The 14429-nt window shown below is 44.6% G+C and overlaps 1 protein-coding gene across 1 annotated transcript in view; it reads right to left on the minus strand.

Moving 5' to 3' along the window:
- The window catches only part of TMEM94 (transmembrane protein 94), a 71838-nt gene that overhangs the window by 21218 nt on the left and 36191 nt on the right, over positions 1-14429 (minus strand). Inside the window, exons 10-15 of the mRNA XM_065415590.1 lie at positions 9772-9828; positions 7433-7537; positions 6303-6467; positions 5727-5936; positions 2897-3212; positions 1701-1874 (exon numbers count right to left, since the gene is read on the minus strand). Of these exons, the coding sequence (XP_065271662.1) occupies positions 1701-1874; positions 2897-3212; positions 5727-5936; positions 6303-6467; positions 7433-7537; positions 9772-9828 (1027 nt within the window). The remainder of the gene's footprint in view (positions 1-1700; positions 1875-2896; positions 3213-5726; positions 5937-6302; positions 6468-7432; positions 7538-9771; positions 9829-14429) is intronic.

Here is a 14429-nt window from a genome sequence, read left to right on the forward strand (position 1 = left end):
TCCTGCTGGCTGGCTGTGGTCAATACTGAATCAAGTTGTTTTCTTGTAGGGCTAGAGATAGAGGCTAACTGAGCAGCAGTGAGTCTGCTCAAGTGAGCCAGATCACTCTTTGCATTGGATATGGGCTTGTGTTAAAACTCTTCCTAAACAAGAGATTCCTAACAGTAACCCCAGCCTCCAGCGCTGGTGCAGTAATCAAAATAAGACTATGGAAAATTAAGATTTTAACTACAACAAGGGAAGATGGAGGCAGTACAGGCCATTGGGTCATTTCACTCCAGGAGCATGTGAATCCTTAACTCTCCTCCAGTTACTGTGGATTTGGGGTGAAATTAACAGGGACATTATTTCACTAAACGAGACAAGGGAACCTAGAGATGGGTTATGTACCATTTCTGCTAAGGGTACAGAATTTACTACCTGTCCATATTTGGTTTCCTTACGGAGGTCTCGTTATGGTGGAATAAATCTTTGAATCCATACAAGATTTTTAAAGCCAAAAGGGGCCATTATGATCTGGTCTGACCCCCTGCATAACACAATCCAGAGAATTTCACCCAGTAATTCCTGCACCAAGCTCATAACTTCTGGTTGACCTAGAGCACAATTTTAGGCCTGGTCCACACTACCCCTCCACTTCGGACTAAGGTACGCAAATTCAGCTACGTTAATAAAGTAGCTGAATTCGAAGTACCTTAGTCCGAACTTACCGCGGGTCCAGATGCTGCAGGCAGGCTCCCCCGTCGATGCCGCGTACTCCTCTCGCTGAGCTGGAGTACCGGCGTCGACGGCGAGCATTTCCGGGATCGATCCCAGAACATCGATTGCCTGCCATCGGACCCAGAGGTAAGTGTAGACGTACCCTTAGACAGCCACACAACCTTGATTTAAAGGCTTCAAGTGATGAACAATCAACCACATCTTTAAGTAAATTATTCCAATGGTTAATTACTCTCACTGTTAAAATTCTTCTTACAGTTCACTCTAGACAGCATTATTACGGTCATACACACACATAAGTCTGAACCCTCTAGGGAAAAAAACTTTTCAAAATTAGGAAATGAAGTTAGAATGATGCAAGATTAAAAGTGTTTCCCTATATTGAGAATCCCAACAGTCAACTCTGAACAACACATTTCAAAGCCTTTTCTATAAAGACAAGATGGCAGCAACTGGAACAGATATAAAAAAAATCTTCCCAGGTCAAGGTGTAAGATTAACTGCTGGACAGAAGGATATGGTTTACTCCCAGGGACTTTCAACTCTGTATAGTATTGATTTCGCTGGGACAACAAAGTCTGTACATAGACAATCAAGAAACTCTTCTTGTTCTGCTTTTCCAGGACACAGACACACAAGATCATTAATACGTTGGATATAACATTAGCCAGAATCAAATTACAAAGGTTATTCACAATCCTCATGCTTCTGGGCAAGAGCTGGTCACACACTGGGGTCAGGAAGAAATTCCTCCCAACATGTTATAGCACTGCATAGTGAGGTGCATTACCAAGAAATTTACAGCTTCCTCTTTAGCAGTTGGTATTGGCTGCAGGCAGACACAGGATATCAGTCTAGATGGAGCCTTGGTCTATTCTACTCTGGCAATTCCTAGATTGTTTTTGAGACTCGCAAAAGACTCCATTTCCCTCCCCCACTATATCCAACACCTACACCCGAGAGAAGGGAAGCAGCCTTACTGGTGGTGGTGTCCTTAACAAAAAGGCTGATCATGTGACTCAAAGGCGGTCTCCTCTTGGTGATGGAAGAGAGTTTTCCCAGTACTGTCTCCTTCACCATCTCGTCAGTCGGCAGGCGGTACAGAGCCAAGTGGTTCTCCTGCTTGAAAAGCTCTTTGGCTCCGGGTGTGAAACCTGAACCATGAATGTAAAGGGGAGAAAGATTAAACACAACCCAAAGCAAAATGGAGATCTCACTTTGCTGCTCCACCCTGCCCGCTAGCTGCAGTCATTCTGATACCTTCCCAGCAGCAGCATCCACCAGAAACCAAGCCAGTGACATTCTGTAGCCCCAGTGTGTGCTAACAGCCAGGCAACAGAGGTTAGACTTACCTAGCTGACTTGCCTGCGTTCTCACTATGTGCGTACACTAAAACGCTTTGAGATCTACTGATGAGATGTGCTATATAAGAGCCGGATGATATTATTAGTGGAGTCCTTAGCACTCCTGATTCCTTTAAGAGAAGCAGAGCAATCCAGAAGAACAAGCATGGGACAAGAGGTCAGAAACACTAAATGTTAATCCTGGCTCTGCCACTGATTCCTTGCGTGACCTTGGACAAGTCATTTAACTCTCCTGTGCCTCACTCTTAAATGGGGACATTGATACTTATCTACCTCACAAGGGTGGGATGCGGATTATGAAGTACTGAAGATGTGAAGTGCTACATATTATTTACGGCTAACCATTACCAGTTTCTCTGTAATACACAGAAGCCTAAACAGTAACACTGACAAAGATACCAGAAGAGCAATTCGTCCATTCTTATTGGTCATTCTTTATCCACTGTGGGGCAAAAAGCTTCTTCATCAGCACTGCTGCTGTCTGTAACACTGAAGGATTTGAACTAGAACTTTACAAAATTTAGCCTGTGTTGGCTGGAAAAACTCTTAGCCATGAATGTCACTCAATGACTGTAGCATCGTGTCTCAACCTGTCAGCGGTGAACTCTCCAATGACACTGGCAACAAGTCTGAGGTCAAACCTCTGAGCATTGACCCAAAGAGAGAAGATCAGAGTCAGATCTGCACTCCAGCTTTCCAACTAACAAAGGGGGACCATTCTGGTACTCTTCCAGTATTCAGCTGGCTCAGTAAGACTACCATGAAAGTTTGCTCCCATTTCTCAGCTGTCTCCTTGTTTGGTTCTTCCTTACCTATTAGCCTGGCAAACTCACAGAGCCCCCAGGGCACATGGACAGGCAGCACAGCACTGTGGGTCTCCTGGAGGGCAATGTTGCAGAGGTGGTCAGAGAAGCGGCATAGGCGCTCTGTCACACTGGCATTGCAGAGGTTGAGCAGCACATTCAAGCCCAGAGGCTTCAGGGAGGTTAGGTGCATCTGCCAGTTGGAGTCGTCAAACTGGATACAGGAGGGGTTCTGCTGGTCCTGGGACAGGCTGAGCATTTTGAGGTGATAGTCACACACAAAGTCTTCAGCCTCACAGGCCAGTCCCTCAGTGTCACCGCCAGCCTGATAAGACATGCAAGAAAATCCTGATTAGTTATAATGGAACGTAGTTGCTAGAGAGGCTCCAATTCCCATCCCAAGTTTAGTATCCCTTAGCAGAAGAGAGAATCCCAGATATAACAGGGAAGATTAACAGGCCGTTGCTTCCTCCACTTATCAAAAATAGCAGCTTCCCTAGTTCCACAATCTGAGATTCTCCAGAGGAGTAAAAACAATGTTTTTTAAATGGTCCAAATTCTAAGGGAGGAAAATGAATGAGTATGCGACGAGGGAGTGACTACTGTAAAGGGCCCGGGGGCTCTTCCAGGGAGATTAAACTACTTTCTAGTAACACATTTAGAAAAACAAATAGTAAGTTCCTGATCCTTCCCACACTGCAATCTGTGGGAGTTTTACCATTGCCATAAGTGGGAGTATGAACAAACTCAGAAGATAACCAGGGAAAGAACTGTAGGATTGATCTTAAGATGACAGAAGTTTGAGGGATGGGGATGAAGTCTCCTGAGAAGAAGGTGGTGTGTAACATCCCATAAATGCACAAGAATATATGTGAGAGTCCTCATCATAGACACTAGCAACAGGTACCTCCTTTAGTTCTGTCTTTAAAAGAACCAACCCTTCCCAGGGGGAAAGGGCCTTCAGTAAAGAGAACACTTTTCTTCTCTGAAAAAGGACATGCAGCCCATGCTGAAGGATGTGCAAGGGGAATGAAGTGAGATTCTTCCCTGATTGCTTCCCCTTACAATTCAGCAACTGAAGCAGGCAACACTAGACAGACACACAGACATTTGCCCCAGCAAAAAGCACATCTTTGTGAGCCCTGCTTAAGCACCAAGCCCATTACCAGTCAGGTGACACGGGCCGGGGTGAGTCTTTTATTGCAGTGTAGACATACCCTTAGGGTCATAATCTGTCACTAGAAGATATTATGCCCAACTCTCCCCTCGCTTACACTGGGGTAGGTCAGGAGTAATGTCACTGAAATCCATGGAGCTACAGTGACGTAAATTCAGAATAACAGAGCACAATCAGTACATATGAGTGGCCAGTATTACCAGTCAATTAGTATTTAATGAAAACGAAACTTGGTTAATTTGACCTTGGGTTTCTTTGTTTTTGACTTCATGAATTATTCACATTCTAGTGCTGGTTTTGTGAATGTATTCATTATTATTATTTATTTGTATGATCATAGCACATAGGCCCTATATGTGGAATTATTCTACATCTACCACAAATGAACACTTGGCATGCTATAGGTAAAGTATCCATTACTGATATTCGGTATTCAAGGTCAAAACTGGTCACCTGTTACATGGTTTAGATTCTGGTCCCTGACTGAGTAACTAACATTTTTCATAGAAGACTATGGAATAATGCCTTTCTAATAGAATTCTTTGTCAGTTTCAGTATTTATGTATATTTCTTGACTGCTTGGTGATCAAATATTCATGAATAATGAAAAGCAGTAGCAAATCAAATTTGAACCATGTGTTTAAAAAACCGTCTTCATCATTTGACCGGTTCTCTGGGATGCAGACCAAGGATATTAGTCTATTAGTCTAAATCATAAATTATGCAGAGAAAGTGAATAGAGAAGTGTTATTTACCCCTTCACATAACACACACAAACCAGGGGTCAACCCAATGAAATTAATAGGTAGCAGGTTTAACACAAATATAAGGAAATACTTTTTCATACAACACACAGTCAGCCTGTGGAACTTGTTGTCAGGGGATGTTGCAAAGGCAAACGTATAACTGGGTTAAAAAACGAAGTAGATAAGTTCATGGAGGGCAGGTCCATCAATGGCTATTAGGGGATGCAACCCCATGCTCTGGGTGTCCCTAAGCCTCTGACTGCTAGAAGTTGGGACTGGATGACAGGGGATGGATCACTTGATCAACTGCCCTGTTCTGTTCATTCCCTCTGAAGCACCTGGCACCAGTCACTATTGGAAGATACTGGGCTAGATGGCTGGACTCAGTATGGCCGTTCTCATGTACCACACAGGCATGTGTGCCAGAGATCTGACCCAAACCAGCAGCTAGGCTAGCAGAGAGCTAGAATCACTGGGATGCTGAAGAGGAGGCTCCTCACAACCTGTTCTCTCCTCTACAGCCATCAGTACTACTAACTAAATCCTCAGACTTTGAAGAGAGCCCCTTTAAATGAACAGCTCCCTTACCCCACAGAAAGAGGAGAAATCCAAAGGTGTGGGAGCTAATAGGATTACGGTGCTGGCTGTAACTTGCTGTGTAGAGTGTCTCTGCCAAGGACTCCTGAATATTATGTTATTTTGGCTGGAGGGCCATCTTCCCATCCACAGGGCCAGCAAAAGGCACAGAGTACAATGAGATTCAGCTGCTCCTTTCCTTACTTAACTCATACAAATCTGCTAGATTTCGCCATCCTCTAATGCAAATCAGGGGGTGGGCAGGGTTCTTTCTCCACTTGATGCAGCCTGTCCTACAGCTCAGTGAGAGGCTGACTGCATCCACTTTTGCATACCTTACCTGGGTTGCCTCCTCCTCACCACCCTCCGTGTCTTTGCTGAAGCTCACATTGGACCCCGATGGATGCTTGCTTCTATTGTTTGGCTTTCTGTGGACATGGACGTCAGAAGATTTTGGAGTGTCACTAGACCAGTCGTTCCTCTCCTGTTCATTGGCAATGTGGACCATATCCATCATGGGACCAGAGAGCAGAGCATCCCTCTCATGGGGCTAGAGAGAGCAAGGAGGTGAAGTGATGAGGCATTTATGGGATGGAATGGGAAATCCCCACTACTGATTTGCATGATGCCAGGCCTGTTCTACCCTGGGATGGATTTGGGTAGCGGGGGTGGGGCAGCCTCTGGCCTCTACTGAAGAGGACTGGACAGGATGCTTTTTGGAGGAGCTGGTCCTCCCCATTCCTTAATCATTCAAGCAATGACCCTCTGCTCCAGGAGCACAACACCTGCTTTTCTACACCACTGCAAGCCCTGCCAGATCATGAACTGAATCAAGTTGCCTGGCAGGTAGTGCTAAGGCTGCCAGCCACGCCAGGCTGAAAGCAAAGCATCACTTTGTTGATGACCTATTGCTCACCTCCTCATCCATCTCTGGGTGGCAGAAGGAGCGCGTGGAGAGTTCATCCGTCAGGTCTTCATGGCTATCGTGAGGGGCTTCCACCTTCCCACTGAAGAACAGAACAGTCTCTGGACTGGGATTTGGCCAGGATAGAATCCCCTGCTTGTCTACACAGCAAAGCACCTAAAACACCCCAAGACATCCCGCAACACCCCCAAAATACAAACACCCAATGAGTTAATGTTTAAAATATATATTCACAGAAACAAACAGCAGAAGGCTCGGGTGGGTTTTCAGATAAAAAGTTGGACAAAAGTCCCTTGTTAAGCAACCTCCTGTCTTGAGAGTGCATTCTGAAAGCACGCCCAGGTGTGCTGAGCACAACTTGGTTCCATCTGGATTAATGGTCACTTAATGCAGGTTTCATTTTAGGAAATATTAAAACAAAGCATGAAATCCATGTGCAGGAGGCAAGTAAAATAGGTACAATACAGACTGGTACACCAAGGCCCAGGGAGATCAAGAGTTTTTTTTAATGTCATTGGCAGAGCTAGGAATAGAACCAGAGAATGGCCAGGGTTTAAGCTACCAGACCACACTGAATGTCCTCTAAACCACTGTCTTTACTAGAAGTGTGCTCCTGGGAGGATAGGTGCCCATTTGGTTCAAAGACAGTTATAATCAGGCTAACGCCCGTGCTGTCGTAGGGGTGTAATTCATAGAGTGTAAAAAAGCGGAAAATGGATGAGAGCATAAAAATTGGATGGGAAGAGATGTCGAATCCCAGCGATAATAGAACATGGCGATATTCTAAACAAAAAGAGCTCTTAGCCATACACACAGCAGTTTCCATTGCTTCACACTGACTCTGCAGACATTCTAGGCTTCCGATTGAAAATCCTGGAATCTTATTATATAGATGTATAGCTCTTATATAGCGCTTTTCATCATTAGACATCAAAGCACTTTACAATAGAGGTTATAAAGCCCCTGCAAACCCAGAAGACTAGAAACCCCACAAGACCTTTACTCAGAACGCTGTGAATGGAGCACCTACAGCACTGTTTCTTAGGGGATTTTCACAGTGATTGAAGAGAGCAAGGTGTCCCGTTTAGGTGTCTTCCTTGTGATAACCTAGTGATACTCACAGTGACGGATCCCAGGCTGTGAAGTAAGCTGGAGGTGAAGCTGAGTGTTGGAGACTTGCCTTTTAAAACACACAGAAAGTGGCTCCAGATACAACGTATCATTTCCTGTCAGAGAAGCAGACCACAGGTGACAATTCGCTGGGGAGAGCCTGGGTGAGGAAGGGGGAGGAGGGGTGTGTGAAGTTAACAAACATGCTTATAGGTTTGAGTCAAAGAGACCCTGTGAAACAATCCATTGCCGGGGGACAGGACTTTAAGTGCGAGTAGGTTGAGGTTTTCGAGGGCAAGGGCACTCCCCCTGCTGAATGCAAACAGCAAGTATGTTCTTTGAACAGGGAGTCTGGTGGGGCCATCACAGTCTTTCCAGAAAACACAGGTGAGACTTTTGAAGAGGTTTCACCTCAGTTAACTTAGATTCCAAGAGGCAGCACCTTTTCCTAAACAATATGCTCAGATCCTTGGATGAAAGGATTTCAGTGCCCCACCACATGCCTATTAAACCCATTTCCAGATGGGACAACTGAGGTGCAATGACTTGCCCAGGGAGTCAGGAGTCTGGGTTCTATCTCCTGCTAGAACCATTACCTCCCCATCCAATTTAACTAAGGCCTGGTCTACACTCCCCCCCACTTCGGACTAAGGTAGGCAAATTCAGCTACGTTAATAACGTAGCTGAATTCGAAGTACCTTAGTCCGAACTTACCGCGGGTCCAGACGCTGCAGGCAGGCTCCCCCGTCGATGCCGCGTACTCCTCTCGCTGAGCTGGAGTACCGGCGTCGACGGCGAGCACTTCCGGGATCGATCCGGGATCGATTTATCGCGTCTAGACAAGACGCGATAAATCGATCCCAGAACACCGATTGCCTGACGTCGGATCCGGAGGTAAGTGTAGACGTACCCTAAAAATCAAATCTATGAACAACTGAAGGAAGATTTGCATGAGGGAAAATATTACAAACTAAACGTGCTGCTGTCACAGACAACCTTAGTCTCCCACAGGAGCACTATCCCAAACAGAGGCTGGATGACAGAAGGCTAACACATATGGGCTCATCTCTGTAAATCTGGGAACCAGTCCCAGCCTCAGAGCTGTGTGTTTCTTGTTCCCAGCTGAACTGGGTGTGCATTTTGATGTTGAGCTGCAAGCTTTATATGCATTTCTGGATTGCTACTACTTTGCATCACTTCTCCCGTGCTTGAACTCCTCCAGTGCTCAGATACTATGTTGATAGGGGCCATGTACAAACCTAGACAGATAAAATCTCACCATAGCTGTAGTCAGAAATGCAGAACAATATTTAATTTAAAACAAAAAGAAAAGGCCATGTTTAATCCAGACACTTTCTCACAGCCAAGGTCTTCGCACAGAAGCAGAAAAAGGGAACAGATCCATGCAGCCAGGGAGATGACCTCAAGTCACTACTTTTTAACTGCTCAAGCACTGAAATGCACAGCTCAGCTGAAGGATGAACTGGCATAGGGAGGTATGAAAATGTTCAGCGAGAGCGATATGAGTGGGACCTAGCAGTGGCAAGGGGAGAGACTGAGCCTGGTGACATCTGGGATTTTCTAATTAGCCTTGGGAATCCCTCTGCTTCCCCAGGGAAATGGAAATCCTAACGCCAGATTAGGCAAGACAGTAATCCTCCTGTTTGATCTGGGTGATATAATTTGCAGAGGGGCTGGATCCAGACAGTTCCTTTGAAAGTTTGCTTGCTCTGGTTTGGGAAGCGTTAGTAATGTACACAAGCTTATTAAGAATCTGGTGAAGCAGGATCAGGCTTTCATCCCAAATGACCCACTCTCCTCTCTTCATATTTCGCCTCTGCCAGGGCTCCAGTCTTGCTGCTACTTCCCATCTCCCTGTTCACTAGTTTTGATTGGATGAGGGTTGTTTGTTTTTTAAGATAAGCTAAATTCTGCCCCAGCCTCCTGCTATGTACGCATATTTCTTGACCAGTTATTCCACCTGTGGAGTAACAGCGACCAGGACTTGAAACAGAAGCTTTCTCCAAGACAGGAAAGCTTGGTTTCAAAACCTCAGCAAAATTCTAATTCAAGGCAACATGAAGGGTACAAGCTGGACCACCTGTCACATTTAGCTCAACCCTGGCCTGTAGAGCAATTTCTACATGAGAAGGTGTGTGGGAAAGACACCCAACCTGCAAGCAGAGCAAAATAAAGCAGCAAATAAAGAATGCCAGCAGGCCTCTGTCACCAGCAGTGAAGGTTTAGGGACTAGCAGGAGAACACAGAGGGAGAAAGGGAAGGATCTTATCGAGCTCGCAGTGAAGTAGAAAGAGAATGGAAGACTTGTAAAAAATAGTAACAACAGTACCTGAGAAGATACCATCTCTGTGTAGCTGCTGAGTGTGTCCTCTGAAAACTTAGCCAGCTGTAGCAAGAGAAGAGACCAGTTACTATCAGTGTGCTCAGAAATGGTACATGAGACGCATCCCTCTCTGAATAAAAACAACGAGGAGTACGGTGGCACCTTAAAGACTAACAGATTTATTTGGGCATAAGCTTTCATGGGTAAAAAAACCCACTTCTTCAGATGCATGGAGTGAAAATTACAGATACAGGCATAAATATATATTGGCACATGAAGAGAAGGGAGTTATCTTACAAGTGGAGAACCAGAGAACCTCTCTGATAGTGTTCCTTCTGGAAGATGAAGGGAGGGGCCCTACTCTCTACTGCCATACCAGAAGAGACCAATGGTCCATCAAATCCAGTAATCTGTCCTCCAGTAGTCCATGTTATTATTTATCTGTTAAGCATAAGCACCATGCTTGGTGCTGTACAGGACATGGATGAATACATGGTCCTTGCCCCGAAAAGCTTACAGACTAAAGAGACAGATTAGACCAGTTAGATGCACCAGGAGGCAGCTCTTTCTTAGGCTGGTATTTTGAGGCAGAAGGAGGCAGTGTTTGACCTGATCTGGACTGGGTGAAAGCAGGGATCTTTAAGAAGGGATTTCAAAGGTGGGCAGCTGTAACATCAGGGACACAGAGGAAGGAGGCAGAATGAAAGGGGCTATAGGATAGGAAATGAAATCAGAGATGTAGGCGGGGTGGAATCATGCAGAGCTTGGAAGGGGAGGGAAAATTATAGATGATGATTTAACAACTCAATGTCTTGCATCCAATGAGGGGGATTCTCATCTTGACCGAAAGAGGAACTCACAAAACTAAAAAAAATAGTGGTTGCAAGTGTAAATAGAATAAAGTCTCCATCAGTAATACTTCCACTTGGGCCAATTTCACAAACTTAAACAACACACATGAGCCAAACAGCTGGGAGAAAATTTACATAGAGAAATGTGAGTGATCATTGGGAAGTGTTTAAGAACATTTTAATAAATACCCAAAAGGCCACAATCAAGAAACAAAGGTACACTGGTTAGAAAACCAGCCTAGCTTAGAAGAGAAGTGAAAGCAACAATAAAAAATAAAAACAATACATAACAGATGGAAAAAAGAGGAAACTGACAGCAATGAATAAAACTTAGAAGCTAGAAAAAGTTGATAAGGAAATGTAAAGGACACATGAAGAAATCTATAGCCAACAGAGTTACAGACAACAAGGAAGCGGGTTTGGGGTTTTTTTGAGGTAAGCATATCAAGAACAAAAGGAACCATGACAATGGGAATGGTAGAATTGTCAACAATAATGAAGATAAAGAAGAAGTGTTCAATAAATATTTCTGTTCTGTATTTGGGAACAAGACAGATGATGTATTCATATCATGTGATAATGATGAAATGCTTTCCATTCCAACATTAACTAAAGAGGATGTTAAACAGCAGCTATCAAAGCCTGATATCTTTTAATCAGCAGTTCCAGATAACTTGCAGCCAAGAATTTTAAAAGAGCTGTCCAAGGAACTCTCTGGACCACTAATGTTGATTTTCACTAAGTCTTGGAACACAGGGGAAATTCCAGAACTAGAAGGCTAATGTTGTGCCAATACACCTCTACTCCGATATAACAAGACCCAATAGAACACGAATTCGGATATAACACGGTAAAGCAGTGCTCTGGGGGGGGCGGGGCTGCGCACTCCGGTGGATCAAAGCAAGTTCGGTATAACGCGGTTTCACCTATAACACAGTAAGATTGTTTGGCTCCCAAGGACAGCATTATATCGGGGTAGAGGTGTATTTAAAAACGGTAAATGGGGATGACCCAAGTAATAATAGGCCTCTCAGCCTGACTTCAATCTTGAGCAAAATAATGGAAAGGCTGTTTCACAGGGTAAATGAAGTAGGTCCAGCACCCCTCTGCCAGAGCAGGTGCTCTCATTTGGCCAATTAAGAGGGTGGCGGCAGCACCTGGGGGCTATAAAGGACCAGGGGAGAGAGACATGGAGAGTCAGGGGAATCTGAGAGCACAGACCAGTGGAGCAAAGGAAAAGGGCAGGAGGTGAGAGCTGCCAGAGCCAAAAAACTAACTGTGGTTCCTGAGAGAAGGCTGAAGGCAGGAGAGCAGCAGCAGGAGTTGCTTGATGTCTATCAGAGAGACAGAGCCAAGTGCTGGGGAGGGCTGCAGGCAGGAAAGCAGAAGAGGAGCTTACTTGATGACATCTCCAGGGCTGGACTCAGAGGAACCATGAGAGGGCCAGAGGGAGAGAGGGATGTTCCCCTGATAACGATGATCTCCCAGCAGAGAGACTGTGGGAGTTCCCACTGGGAAGAGTGGGGTTTTAAGGACTATATACAATGGATGTTGGAAATGGACTGTTTGTTGGGAAGCAATTAACTGTGTTTTGGTAATAAACTGGCTCCAAGGAGGGGCATTATTTAAGCAAAAGAGCCTGAAGTGGATTTACTGGAGACTCTGAAAAGGGAAATTGAGGCAGGGTGCCTGTCATGCCGCAGGAGGCTGCTCCAGGCGGGCCATTCTGTGACAGGGTGTTATAGGACTGGATTAATAAAGAATTATGAGGGTAATACAATTAATGCTATCAACAAGGGTTTATGGAAAACAGACCCTGTCTAACTTGATATAATTTTTTGACGAGATTACAAGTTTGGTTGCTAAATATAATAGTATTGATTTAATATATTTAGACTTCTGTAAGGCATCTGACTTGGTACAGCACAACATTTTTATTAAGGAACTAGAACCAATACGGGCACACATTAAATGGATTAAAAACTGTCCAACTGAAAGGTCTCAAAATGTAACTGTAACCAGGGAATTATCATTGAGTGGGTATTTCCAGTGGGGTCCCACAGGGATTGGTTCTTGGCCCTATGCTATTTAATATTTTTATCAATGACCTGGAAGTAAATGAAGTAATTAGTGATAAAGTTGGTCAATGACACAAAGATTGGGGAGTGCTAAATAATGAAGAGGACAGATCACTGATACAGAGCACTCTGGATCACTTGGAAAACTGAGCACAAGCAAACAATATGCATCCCTATATGACCAAATGTAAAATCATACATCTAGGAACAAAGAACACAGGCCATACTTACAGGCTGGGGGACTCTAGCCTGAGAAGCAGTGACTCTGAAAAAGACTTGGACGTCATGCTGGACAACCAGCTGAACATGAGCTCCCAGTGTGACGCTGTAGCCAAAAGGGCCAATGCAATCCTTGAATGCATAAACAGGGAAAACGGAGTAGGAGCAGAGAGGTTATATTACCCTGTATTTGGTTCTGGTGCAACCGCTGCTGGAATATTGTCTCCAAATCTGGTGTCAACAATTCAAGAAGGATGTTAAAAGTTGGAGAGGGTTTAGAGAAGAACCAAGAAAACAGCCCTTATAGTTAAAGACTCAAGAAACTGTATTTAGCTTATCAAAGAGGAGTAACTTGATCACAGTCTATAAGTACCTACATGTGGAACAGAAATTTGAATGTTCCATTTAGCAAAGGTGTAACAAGATCCAATCGCCCAAAGGTGAAGCTAGGCAAATCTGAACTAGAAATAAGACACCTTTTAAAAAAAAACAAAAAAAAACAAAAAAACACTGAGGGTAAATAACTATTGGAACAACATGCCAAAATTTCTGGTGGTTCTCCACTAGCATTTTTTAAATTACCTTTTAGAAAAACATCCACATGTATGTTCTACTTCAACCACATCTATGTGACTTGAAGCCAGAATTAATAAAGGAAAATCCTATGTCCTGTCTTATGCAGGAGGTCATATTAGAAGATGACCACAATGGTCCCTTCTGGTCTTAACATCTATTAGCTTGAACTTGATGGGAAGGGGAAAGAAAACAGAGTTACATGGTCCAGCTGACAGAGAGGAAGAGGGTCTTAACTGCTTTATTCTGAACGGAGTAGAGGGAAGAAAGGTAGGAATGGCGAGGCCAAAGAAGAGGCTGCCCTAGTCAAGACCAGAGTGACGAAGACCTGAACAAGCTTTGTGACTGTAGGGACATGGAGGAAGGATCATATTTGAGATGTCATGGAGAAAGAACTGGCAGGATTTGGTGAACTGGGAAGAAGAGACAGGAGACAGAAAAGGACACACCCAAGGCATGAGCTTGGGTGATAGGATGGAGGTGCCAACAGCAATGAAGAAGGGAAGACAAGGAGCTCCTATTTCACCGTGCCAAAGAACCAAGGACAGAAGCTGAGTGATGCTGACAGTGAGCACGCAGAGGGGAAACCACTAAAAGGAGATGGTGAGGGAGCATTTGGATGCAACGGATGCAGTATCTGCCTCATTCTACGCCAGCACAGGATACAGGTGACTTCCACTGACTTCAGTGTAAGTTCTGCATATCCTGTAGGGAGAAGACTAGGCACCAGGAGAGTATGGAGACATTGAGTCCCAGGGAGGACAAGGAGGTAGTCTGAGCAATTGTGCCAAAGGCAGAAACTTCATAACAGATGTTTGAGAAGCAGATAAGCACACCATAGTGAACCTGGCTAAAACCACATCGGGAGCAGGTGGGTGGGGAGGTTTCCAACATCCATTGAATGATCAGCTTATATCTCAGAAAGCTCAGGATCAGAACCCCA

Source organism: Emys orbicularis, chromosome 13 (assembly GCF_028017835.1).
Source record: "Emys orbicularis isolate rEmyOrb1 chromosome 13, rEmyOrb1.hap1, whole genome shotgun sequence".
NCBI classification, from domain to species: Eukaryota; Metazoa; Chordata; order Testudines; family Emydidae; genus Emys; species Emys orbicularis.